Source organism: Alosa alosa, chromosome 17 (genome assembly GCF_017589495.1).
Source record: "Alosa alosa isolate M-15738 ecotype Scorff River chromosome 17, AALO_Geno_1.1, whole genome shotgun sequence".
Taxonomy (NCBI): domain Eukaryota; kingdom Metazoa; phylum Chordata; class Actinopteri; order Clupeiformes; family Clupeidae; genus Alosa; species Alosa alosa.
Window position 1 is genome coordinate 32,087,865 of NC_063205.1, and position 13,475 is coordinate 32,101,339.

The following is a 13,475-nucleotide window of genomic DNA, read 5'->3' on the forward strand; positions in this document are numbered from 1 at the left end:
TAAAGTTTGTGAGATGGAAAGAGGAAAATAGTGTTTAAATTTAAATTTAAATTATAGCCTAATCTAATACACTGTGCATTTTAAATCCGAAATAAGAAGGAATGTGAGGAGACGAATGACATCCAGCTCTGCCACCGCTCAGGCCAATACAAACTTTTGTCATCTGTTGTTCCTCGTTGGTGGAACACACTACCAGTTCCTACTAGAGCGGGGACATCCCTCTCCATCTTAAAAAAAACTCCTGAAGACCCAGCTCTTCAGAGACCATCTCGTCTCGTAGCACTACTTACAACTAGTCTTGCTGATCCTAGCACTTACCACCTGACTAGAACTGACACTCGACTTTTTAAAAACAGCACTCACTGATGCACTTATTCTTATTGTACTCTACCTTTTTTTAGAATTGTTGAGAGAATTGCTTAAAAAGCTTAAACTGTTTACCATGTTGTTAGTCGCTTTGGTTAAAAATGTGTCAGCCAAATGTAATGTAATGTAATGTAACAATTACTGTATTTGGATGTTAAACAGGCTACTTAGACTTTGGCAGTCATGTTATCGAAGTAAACGCACGCAAACGTATTGGCTGCCTGGTGGCTGTGATAGCTTCATTCTTGTATATTTGTCTTTGATCTCCATAAATGACCATGTGAGTTGTATTTTAATTTAGTGCTTTTGAAATGGTTAACCTAACACAAAGGTCTCTGCTGCAACATATAGCTTGAATGTTAAGTCTCTTTGGATAAAAGCATGTGCTAAATGACTAAATGTAATATAATGTAATGTTAACCAGGGCTGTAGTGGAGACTAAATGCAAGTAAATTAAGTTTACCCACGGCTCAAATGTCAGAAATAGAGTTTATCCACCTGTTAAGAGTTTACCTCCAAATAGAATGTTTTAGATTAGATTAGATTCAACTTTATTGTCATTGTGCAGAGTACAAGTACAAAGCCAACAAAATGCAGTTTGCATCTAATCAGAAGTGCAAAAAAGCAGATTAGACTTAGACTTTTTTTGTCGGGATTTTACAATTTTGTCGGGACCAATCACAAGCTGGCTTATCCACCTGGCGCACTGTTGGCAGGTTTAAAACGATGACGATAGCAGGAGAGCCTGGAGTTTTTGTGTCACTCTGCAAACAGGGTCACCTGGTTCGTTGGTCATATTGGTGAATGACTATCCAATTGTACAGATTCATTTGAACTAGGCCTATTGATCACGCCTCTTGTACAGTAGAAAATACATAGCGGACTCCCCAGACCAATGTTCAATCTTAAAGATTGAGCTTGGTTTGGTGAAAGCCAGACTAATCTTTCCAGAGAGCACTAGATAAGTCTCTTCATACTAAAAACAATACCAAATCAATTTTTTTATGTTAATATAAGATTAATAACACCTGGTTATATTTTATTTTGTTGCAGTGTGCAGAGAAGGGAGAGTAGTTGGGATCATCTAGTTCCGTAACCGTGGAGAGCGAAGGTTCGTTTCTCACTGGATTTGTCTTCTATAAAGTTTAAAGAAAAAAATTAGCTGGGGTGCCCCTCACAAAAATGTCCGTCAGCCAAGCTGGAAATTAACTTTTTAACAGTTTTTCCCACAGTGCTGCATAATACATGGTTTCTGAGACTATTTGGGTCAAGAAATTAATAAATTATGTAGATTTATTGATTTCACCTATTGTTGACCTTCATATTCAAGATGGCCGCTGATCTTTGGCTCTTTAAATGTCAATATTTAAAAATCGTCATAGAGCCTTAATATTAGGCTCAAATGGAAATTCTGCTCATACTGAGTTCAGTTATGGACAGAACAGTTACAACATACACATAGGTCATCAGATGTCTGTCTATTTATTTATTATGATTTATTTATTGAATTAACTGAAAAGACTCTCCATCTGAATCTGTTGAATCTCCACACTGACTCCTCTCATCATCAATGCTACTCTCATCTGAGCAGTCATGAGGTGTGAGCTGCTGGGGCAAGGGGGGTGGGACCCACTGGTCGACACTTTCCGTTCACTAGTACCCAGCCGTGACCAATGAGAGAAGGATGTTCTTGCAGGTTGTAATGGAGCTGGCAATATGTAAGGTAGTTTGTCCTTTCCATATGAAGATTCAAAGAGTCAAAGAAACACTTATTCTTCAGTTTGTGCCATTTGGAAACTCTGGCCTGCCTGCAGCTCACATTTGTACACTCAGCATAAATGATGGAGGACAAAACCCTTCATATCTGCTCCGACATGTTTTAATTCCAGACTCTCACCCACTCGTCTTCACCTTCTCCAACACCTTCTTATTCCCATGGCCATAGAACCCTGAAGTGTGGTCACTGCCAGTAATCGATGATATAGGATATAGGTTGGTTGACATTTCTCCCCTGCAGTATATGATGGAAACAAGGTTCAGACTACAGCAACTTGTAAAGGAACAGCTGAAAAGACTAGTGGGTTAGGTGCAGGGTGACATCATATACTGCGAGGGAGAAACGTCAACCAATCTAAGCACTGGCGTGGCTAATGGGGTCTTCAGACATCCAGAAGCAGATACAATGCTAGTCTCTGCCTATGCAAAGGTGAGAGCCAGTAAGTACACTGGACCTGTTGTTCTAGACTGAGGACACGTGTATGTCCAAGTAGCTTACGTCTCGCAGCAAGTCAGAGGTGATCAGCTGATTAAGCGCAAGCATGCATTAATCATCTGCCGTGCCATGCTCTAGGAAGAGGTTGCAGATATCATCATACTGGCAGTGACCACACCTCAGGGTTCTATGGGCATGGATAGATAAAAGGTGTTGGAGAAGGTGAAGATCAATTCTGAGGCAAGAGAGCTCCTGATGAGTGGGTGAGAGTCTGGAATTAAAACATTAAGTCAGAGCAGATATGAAGGGTTTTGTCCTCTCCATCATTTATGCTGAGTGTACAAGTGTGAGCTGCAGGCAGGCCAGAGTTTCCAAATGGCACAAACTGAAGAATAAGTGTACAATCCTTGTCCCACCTGATGATGACTCTTTGAATCTTCATATGGAAAGGACAAACTACTAGCCTGGCAGGCCATCCTATATCATTGAAATGTATAGTCTGGAATCGAACCATTCACCTCGCTTAATCCAAGGGGCGGGCAGAGAATTGTCTTTCAAACTGCCTAGGCATGCAATAGGCCAACGCTACGACCAATCAGAACAAAGAGCAGGATGACGTGGCCAGAGCGATGAAAACAGTGAACGGGGAAGTAAACTTTTACCATATCCGGTCGGCAAAACGACAAATACATCCTTCTTCGAAAGGAATGACTTAAGCATTGTGTTGCTCAACTTTCAAAGAAAAGCACAAGTCCAACTCCTCCAAAGTTGACGCCAATGCCGATTCAAACAACCGCTCTTCGTTCGTCATAGCCACCTTCCTTGTTGCTACCATCGAAGGACTGTCGTCTTTCTGTTAAGCCCGCCTTAAGACTCTAACAAAATAGAGCGCTGTGATTGGATGACGTCCACGGCGTCAGCCAATAGAAATCCCTATGGTTTGATACTAGACGTACAGGCTGAGCAAATGAATTTGCCGCCGCTAGGGTGCGTCTAGATTTCTAGGCTAACAAACTACCTTACATATTGCCAGCTCCATTACAACCTGCAAGAGCATCCTTCTCCCATTGGTCACGGCTGGGAACTAGTGAATGGAAAGTGTCGACCAGTGCGTCCCACCCCTCTTCCCCCCTTGCCCCAGCAGCTCACACCTCATGACTGTTCAGATGAGAGTAGCATTGATGATGACAGGATTCAGTGTGGAGATTCAACAGATTCAGATGGAGAGTCTTTTCAGTTAATTCAATGAATAAATCATAATAAATAAATAATAAGAAAAATGACAGACATCTGATGACCTATGTGTAAGTTGTAATTTTACAAAATCTATAACTATTTTGAAAAAATGACATTTAAATAGCCAAAAATTGGCGGCCATCTTGAATTTGAAGGTCAAAAATAGGTCAAATCAATAAGTCTACATCATTTATTAATTTCTTGACCCAAATAGTCTCAGAAACAATGTATTATGCAGCACTGTGGGCAAAACCATTAAAAAGTTAATTTCCAGCTTGGCTGTCGGCAGCCATGTTGGATATAGGGCTCTCAATAAATTGTGAGGGGTACCCCGGCTAATTTTTTTCTTTTACCTTTATAGATGACAAATCCAGTGAGAAAAAACTTTACTTTCGCTCTCCACGGTCACGGAACTGCTATAGATGACCCAACTAAGAGGTTGTTAAACCAATATATTTGATAATTGTAATTTGAACCCCAAATTCACTGCAAAAAATAAAATATAACCAATAAGAAGAGTTTAAGACGTCTTATCCTGAAAATTAGCAAATTGGTCTGCCAGTGCGTTAAGCAAATGTGTCCTTAAAAAGTTATTTTAGCTGCCAGTGCATTGAGCAAATTTGTTTTGATAAGACTCCTTAATAAGATTTTATTAGATAAGTAGTTTTTGTAGTTATGTAAATGTGTTCATTTAATTCCTCTTTGAAATCTTAGGGAGAATGGTCCTTAATAAACAAATCTCCTCTAAGGGATTTTGTATGCCCTTTCATGAAATTACATGAAATTTAACAAATTATAACAAATGTTACTTGAGGGTCACTTAGAAAGTTATACTGATACTTATACAGAAAAAACATAGCAATACTAATACTACAGAGCTGACCTGACAGCTCTTCTATCCTCAATACTAGTCAAATGTCAGTCACAGCATTAGAGTCAACTCTAATCTTAGTATTGACTTTTTCAGATTTTGCATACATCTTAAAAACACTTCTTATGACAATGAGGCAAAAGCAAAAATGAAGGATACTGTATACTCAAAATAGAACATCAATATCTCTTCTAGACTTCCACATTTTGGGATAGAAGATTATATAACACAAGTGATTTTATAACTAATTGGTGTGGTAAAATGGGAAACTTTTGTTAATCTACAATTTAATAAAAACCAAAGAGGCGATGATTCTGCTGAGGACTAGAGGTTGTTAGAAAACTTGGGGACAAACACACCTGTGTGATTGAGTGACTCCTCTTTTGCTCAGGTGACTGGATATATGAAGATTGTGTGAAGGCATAGCTTTTATAATGGGACCTAGCTGAAGGGGACGGGCTGCGAACCCGACCCTGAGCAACACTCACTGTGATCTGAGAGAAAGACAGGGAGAGAGAGAGACAGACAGACAGACTTTTTAAGCAATTGTTATTATAATTAGTAGAAGTAGTAGTAGTATTCTGTTAAGGACTATAAACAATGTTAAAGTTAAATGTTGCCATTTGATGTATTGTACCAAAGCATGTGCCACATCTTTGGTTAAATTGAACTTGCCTGAATAAAACACATTTATTTATGAGCAACACAAAATAAAGCAGAGCTCCCCAAAATCACAGTCCAAAATGTTGGTCATGCCAATGGACCAGACAAGACCAAAAGGATCAGAACAATGTAGACTTATGAATCTCTCATCCAATTAACTGTCTAAAATTAGGAACCAGATTCAGATACAAAGGCCTAGATCAGTGGTTCCCAAACTTTTAACAGCCATGTACCCCCTGAGACATTATGATCTTCCGGAGTACCCCCAACACCACCAATTGTTAACAAGTTTTTTTTTTTTTTATTGTAATAATATTTATTTTTATAAATTTTGTCGAGAATAGTGAATAGGATCATAAACATATGATACAAATCTCATCAATAGTCAACATATGATAGGCCTACAAATGTGCTGAATATAATGATTTTAAATAGATCTGCACCTAATCTCACACACAATCGTCTCGTTGAATGCAGTGATCTTATCTACTAGGTGCTTGTCTTTGCCTTGTAACTGGAGATTTAACTCATTGAGCTTTCCAAATATATCGCTAAAATAGGCCAGCTTCGTCAAGAAATGTTCATTAGTGAACGTGCTTGCAGATTCAAACATGCGCTCTTCCTCCAAGAAGAGGCGACTCGGAGCTCAAACACGCGACAGCACTTTACCTCGGGAAAGCCTTGCCTCGCTGTGAAATAGTACAGCCTTTTGGTCAGCTCCCATCTCCTCTCAAAGTGCGGAGAATAGACACGCTTTTAAGGGCCAGGTCTTGATGAAATTCACCACTCTCACAACCTCGTTCAAAATCTCATTCAGGTCGGGACTAACTAAGCTGCCTTGACACGAGCGCTTCCCTATGAATAACACAGTGCGTCCATTGCGCATCGGATGCTGTCTAGGCTACAGATAAAAAAATAAATAAAAAAACTCCTGTCTCATGTCTCCACGGCCCACAGTTTGAGAAATGCTGTTTTACCCTCTCTGTCTCCACTCTTGAATATTTTGTTAATGCGGAGAAAATAATTTTTTAATGTGCAGTGCAAATGCGGAAGTTAAGTTACCAACGTGGGATAGAGAAAACGTTTGAAAAGGCATATGACTTAGATATTTTTTCGCGTACCCCCTGAAATCAGTCCACGTACCCCTGGGGGTACGCGTACCCCAGTTTGACAACCGTGGGCCTAGATGATTCTGACATGTTTGAATTATTTTGGAAACCTTAGCAAATCAATCTTTCAGTCTTTTTATCTGAATATTCAGGAAAATGCAGGTCCAATAATGTAATTATTGCATGCATGTCTATCTATTTCATTTATGAAATCTAATTGGATGGTTTAGTGATGTCCTTGGATGTACCCACCAGAGCTCTGTGACAGTCAAACTTGACTATCTAAAGTAGCTAAATAGGAAAAAGCGATTTTTTAGATTACATGCAAGAGAGGGAGACAGCCCGACTCTGGCTGGCAATGTTTGGCCAAGCTAACAGGAGACCTTGGCCTCCAATTGTTCCTGCTGTGGTGGGCAAAAACCCACAGAAAAGCACAGGCAAAAGCTTCCAGGGTTGAGGGGCAGAGTGTGCTGTTGTGGCCTGGGGTGGGTACCTCCTGCTCCTGCATCACAGATAGTTGTGTATGGAGCTACACCACAGCCCTGTCAGGGTGCCCATTCTGACCCCTGTTCACTGCTCAAAATGCAAAAAATGGAAACATGAATATCAGAACTGGACCACAGAGTAATGGAACTAGAGGGCCTGGTCTGATGAATCTAGTTTCCGTTTACATTACGTGGATGGTCAGGTGTGTGTGCCTGAAGTTGGTCAGGTTGGTCAGGATGGTCAGGTGTGTGTGCCATAAAGTTTATTTGAAACGTTTATAACCTGCATCCTAGGCTATGCCGATTGAGCTGTTTAGGCTTTTTAAACCTAATTGTAGACTAATGTTGTGGGGAACAGTGTTCACATTATGTCACATGTCTTGTATGTGGAGCGCTTTGAGTTGCACTTTGTGCATGTTAAATGCGCTATACTAAATAAAACTGACTTGACTTGACTTGACATTAGGCTACTCCCCTGTAAGGATTATTTTGAAAGTTTCTTACAGCCATCATTGCCTTGTCTCTGAACGCCCCATGCTGCCAGTTTAGGAGCAATACACCTGTTATTCATTAGCGTTTAGGTTACTATAGGCTAATGATGTCTGCCTATTTGCTTCACCTATTGTCCATCTTAATGGTTCTAAGTCCACATATTCTCCATCAAATAGACCCATTATACATATATTTTCACATGCAAAAATGCAACATACGGTTAGCTGTCTAATATTGTTTACGTAAATGACATTGGGAAAAAATATGCTTTTTGCGGCATTAATGTAGGCTACTCAACATTTTTTTTCTAACAGAATTTGAATTTGAATTCTCAAAGTTTCATGTAGCCCACCAGTGACATCCATACATCTCTGCTTGCCAACTCACATCACTATTCCAGCTGACATTTCGGACGCACCTATCCACGATCACGCATATGAGAGGCTACTTTCACTTTCTAAGGCAAAAATGTATAGTTTGTCTTCCTACAACATGTGCCTAAGTAAACACATTTCCCCTTGCAGATCTACAATGATATCAGGGCCTCTACAGAAATAAATTGACAGATATCTGTATCGGTATACAGGTAGCATCTTTAACCCTGCCCTGTGCATGTCCCTGGGTATGTATTTAGGAGGAAAAAAATATCATAAAATGTATGTATTGTAGAATTGTAGTGGAGTAAAAAGTATAAATAAATGTAAATATAATATAAATGTAATGGAGTAAAAGTGAAAAGTACTTTGTTACATTCCATCACTGGTTTTCACCCTGTTTATGTCTATTATAGGCTTATGAGAGAATATATTACAGGTGAATAGGCTAAAAATCTTAGGCTAAAAGATATCCCCACAAAACTTCCACAGCTGATTATTAACATGATCTCAGTATTGTTATTAGTATAAGTATTATGTATATGTAACATGTGTTGTGTTGAACCTGCGCGATTCAGCTCTGCACACGCCGGGACTCGAACCCACGAACAGCAGCACCTCGGATCGGGAGGCGAGCGTGCTGACAGTTGAGCCAATATCCCAGGCTACTGGCTCGCATGCCAGCAGCACTCTTGAGGTGTTGGGGAGTGAGGTTTACCAACGTTCCACAAGCACAGCTAAGCTAGCTGGCATCCGTTACACTCACCCCCCTAAACCTCATTCCCGATCCGGGTCACGGCACCAATGTAACCTGCGTGGAGTTGAACCTGCGCGATTCAGCCCTGCACACACCCGAACTCGAACCAGCGAACAGCAGCACCTCGGATCGGGAGGCGAGTGTGCTGACAGTTGAGCCAATAGCCCAGGCTACTGGCTCGCATGCCAGCAGCACTCTTGAGTTGTCGGGGAGTGAGGTTTACCAACGTTCCACAAGCACAGCTAAGCTAGCTGGCATCCGTTACACATACATGAGCCATTATCTGATGAAATATGCAATAATTTGCATACATTTCAAGTACAGGAATCCTAACGTCAGGTTCAAGTCAGGTTCAAAATCTTCTTTTTGTTTTTCAGTTTGGTGACATATTTGAGTGCAATGTCATTCCTGAAATGCTGTATTTTTTGAGAATGTCTTCATACATTCGCTGAAAACCCATATTATATATATATTCCATTACATCATATGAACAACCTCCTCTGTAAAATCCTCCAGCATATAGGAGTATTGTCAGTATTTGGCTCCATTGCCTATGGACTCTGGTTGCCCTACCATTGCATGTCATGTACTTGTTTTTGACTCCATGTGCCTTTGTTTTGAGTTTGAACTCCGCCCCTCGTTTGAGTCTCACCTGCCTTGCTCATTGTTGTAATTGATTTCTCCCTGCCCCTAGTTTGCTGTTGCATTTATTTAGAGCCCTCCTTTCTGCTACTTAAGTTCAGCCTGTTTTGTGACCTGTGTTAGATCATAGACTTGAAGCCTGATGTCAAGTTCTGTGCCTAGCCTGTCTGTGTTTGCCAGTGCTTTGTCTGTTTTTGGAGCCTTTTTTCCTGGATCTTCTGTGAGTTACCTTTGGACTTTATTTGACTGGATCTTTTGTGCTTTTTGTCTGTTTTTGGAATCTTTTTCATGGATTTTCTGAGTTGCCTTTGGACTTATGTTCACCTGTTATAACCCAACTGTCATTTGTGGGTTTTGCTACTAACTGTGGATCTTCAATAAAAACCTGCTTGATTGCATTTGGTCTGCGTTTGGGTCTTGGTCTGCAATCCGTAACAAGTATATCTGATATCTGGACATCTGGATATCTTACAAATTTAGTGTTTGTAAGTGCATTTGAAGTGTAAAGAATTCTGGTTCAGAGTTCTGATGGCAATAATAGATTTTCTTTAATGGCTATTGGTCTTATTCGATCTACGTAATAATCAGGTAATAATGTTGGTAGTGGCCATATTGTTGACCTAGCCAATGCACAGGTAGGCCTATTTAATGCAGCTGTCGGTATTATCGCTGTAAGCCATTCATTTATTGTATTATTTTACAAAATGTAATGTGATGGTAGGCCTATGTTGTGTAATACACGGCTGTAACACCAGCAAAGAGTTCCCAACTGTCAGAAAATGGGAAGGGAAGGCGAGGAGACCGAGGAGTTGAGCCAGCGCAGGAGAGACTTGTGGCTAGATAGGATAAATGGGCTGAATTTTCAGCCAACTCCTCACAGCCAAGTTAATTCCCACCATTAATATATTAGTATTATTTATACTTTATTGTCCTCTGTGGGCTTTAGTTACCCAATTTTACCTGTAAGATATGTTTCCATAGACATGCATTGGACATAAACCGGTTGATAAAACAAAAAGTTACCCCAAATGCAATGATACATTGATGATCACATATTTTCTAATTATAGGGTATAACTTGTCAAAAATCACTATGAGACTTCTTCCCCTGAATGGTACCGATTGACTTAAATTAGTCAGTCTGGCTCAATGACTAGGGTTAACGTACCCATTAAGCCCAGGCACCATTTAAGCCCACTTACAACTTTGACGTCAATTAAAAAAAGAGGGGGCTGTCTTATGCTATTCATTATTTTATCCAATCTAACAATTTCTTAGTTACATGTCAGTTTTTCTTGAGCACCAATCACATTCTTCAATGTTACGTTAGGACAGCGTCATCCAGCATCATAGCCCGTATAAAGTAGCCTGGCTCCGCCCTCCTACATAATTCTGCTCAATTTTCATTTTCCTTCAGTACGTCGTCTGGGTTTGCGGTGCGGGTTTTCTCCAGCCAATCTTTACCTCTTTAATCAGCAAACAGAGGGAATGGCTGAGAACAATGACATTGAGGTTGTGCGCTAGTTTCAGCGACGAGAGGGGAAGATGAAACCGAAACTTATTGTGATAAACAGAAGTAGCCAGTGGCGGTTCTACAGGGGGGCATACAGTGGCAGCTGCCACTGTAAAGATATATCTTGCCACCCTAGTTGGCACCCTGTTTTAATGTGTTTTATTTATTAAAACACATTTTTGAAATTCAATGATATATCCACAGAAACTCAGCCCCAGGGCTTAAAGTACTCTGGCACCGTGCCACGTATATGAGGAAGATATCCTCAGGAGAAAAAGTCGGGCAATCATTTTAGATGAGGGTCATCATTTTTGTAGTTTGATACCGAGTTCACCTACCAATGGCAGCTCTCGCTTTCATGCGCTCGACGTTTGATAACGAAAACATTCCCAATGTGGACTGGACATCCTACTAAATTTGAATAAGCTTTTGACGAGTGACGATACGCTTTAGACTGTCATGATAGGGCCCTCTGTCAAGTATCAGTAGCTTATCCAAGTAGGCAGTCGTTATAGTTGTCGTCTTCCAGAAATGCTTAACCAAAATGGACGCGCGAGGATGCTCGTGCCCAACACTAAACTCATGCATGAGCTGTCATCTACCAATCAACATGTAAAAACTGGTACATGAAGTTGCAACCATGTAACGCCATGTTTTCAAAAATGTTGGCGGCCAAATACCGTGCTAATTGGCTGAAGCTAACCCCCCAAATCCTGAGCCCTTGTTTTGGGCATAACATCCTTTAAACCAATGAAAAGTACATCTGTCATTCCTTTAACAGCAAGCAGCGCAACTTCAAACAGCGCATCAGTATTTTGATAGTCAGCGGCGCATTTGTAAGGAATCTGCTTGCACGCGAGACCGTATGGAACAGGTATTCCACTAAACCATGGGCAAAGTGAAACTAATTTCACTGTGGTTCTCAAATGGGGGTGCGCGTACCCCTGGGGGTACGTGAAGGCACTCCAGGGGGTACGTGAGATTTTAAAATATACATATATTTAAAAATACTTTTAAAACAATTATTTAATACATATTTCAGGATAAATTTTATATTTCAGTAGGCTATTCAATTTCATTATCCTAAAAGCCCAGAGTCCCCCCCATACCAGGATGGTTCAACCCAACCTGTCACATGCCACCCGCCATCACCTGTCAATCACTCGCTACCTTAGAATAATAAGGTTCTATCTGACATTTTTGTCAAAATGGAGTTATTTTTATTCTTTGAAAGTTCAGATGAGGTGTTTCTTAAAGTTGTGTACATATTTGGACTTTATATCAAAAAGAACTTGTTCCATTTACCATGTAACTATGGAATTCTAAAACTTTGAAGCTCAATATCTCAGAACTACTCAAAACGCAGATAGAACCTTATTATTCTAAGGTAGCACTGTCAAGACTCAAACGATGGAGTCGTGGTTGAAGCGTAGCGGTAATTCTTGTGAAAACACGGAGGGACATGTGGCAAAGAAGGCCAAACCATAGCCGGCAAAATTACTGCTGTTGTTTTATTGCTCTGTTTTAAGTCTTTTTTCTCAACTAAAAATGCTTTGCGCTGGTCAGGGGGTACTTGGCTGAAAAAATATTTCTCAGGGGGTACATCACTGAAAAAAGGTTGAGAACCACTGTCCTAGTTAACCACAAAACAGTTATACACAGTTAATTACTTTCACTGTTGACTGACAATGGATTACCATTGAAAACATAGCCTAAAATAAGCAACATTTACCCCAATAATGTTCTATGACTGAAAAAAAAAAACCTAAGGACATTTATCCTGCAGAGCACTTGCTGCTTACATCTTGTGCAGTGCATCTTCAGCTTCAAATGCACCTTTCACTATAGACCAGGTTTTTCTTAGTCAGTGACGTAATGCTTTTTAAATGCTGTAAGATAGCGATTTTTAGATAATGCACAAGACCACACCTTAGGTTGTTAATTGCCACACCCCTGGGCGCATTGTTCAATAAAAGAGAAGCGTTTGGTGTAAAATTTGAGTGTAAGATAGGAATAAACTTTGCTTTTTTAATAAGAATACGCTAGTCCTCTTTTTGACAATCTGAAGCGAGCAGATAGGTCAGATCCCAGGAGTCAATGACGCTAGATAGGATTAATATCACAGGGTGAATTGGGGAGGGAATTGATGTGGACCTTATATGATCATGGGGGAAGTGTTTTCAATGTGCACCAACATGGCTGCCACAATGCTGCATTGTCTAGGCATTGAGCTTTATGCCGAACGTCAGAAGGCTATACTGGTCTAATCATATCTGCTTGTCATAGGGCCTAAGATGCAATACAATTCTTAACATTTGTTTAACATTCTAAATTAGCCGCCTTTCTAAATGAGAGACAACAACTGCAGTGCGCTGGGAGAAAGAAAATAAAAACACATAGGCTACTATTGGCCAATCCTCCTCAATTCATTAGAATTGAACTCTAGGTGTTTGAGAACAGCTGAGGGTAGGAGGCTACTTGAAACTGCGAGTTTCGGTCGGTGCGAGTGAGCGGACTGTGCTAACGTCAGAGGGCGGTCTACGCTGATTCATCATTAATGAGACGCGAGAACAGCTGCAATCAATTCCTATTATCATAACAACTGAGGCTATTGCTGAAGCACCAGCATAAGCATCAGCCCTCGTTTTAGCCGTCCTCGTTTAAGACAGACGCGGTCAAGACGAGCAAGTTTACCTGTGCAAGTTCACCGAGCACAGGCGCCGACAAAGGCAAAAAATGTGCCATTCCACCATATC

The 13,475-nt window shown here is 40.5% G+C and overlaps 1 protein-coding gene across 5 annotated transcripts in view; it reads right to left on the minus strand.

Moving 5' to 3' along the window:
• Positions 1-13,475, minus strand: part of dmd (dystrophin) — a 493,723-nt gene that overhangs the window by 399,557 nt on the left and 80,691 nt on the right. For 4 of the 5 annotated variants that reach the window (XM_048268223.1, XM_048268222.1, XM_048268221.1 and 1 more), the window contains one exon: positions 5,045-5,179. The exons of the other annotated variant lie outside the window; for it this stretch is intronic. In XM_048268223.1, coding sequence (XP_048124180.1) covers positions 5,045-5,179 — 135 coding nt within the window. The remainder of the gene's footprint in view (positions 1-5,044; positions 5,180-13,475) is intronic. 5 annotated transcript variants of the gene reach the window in all.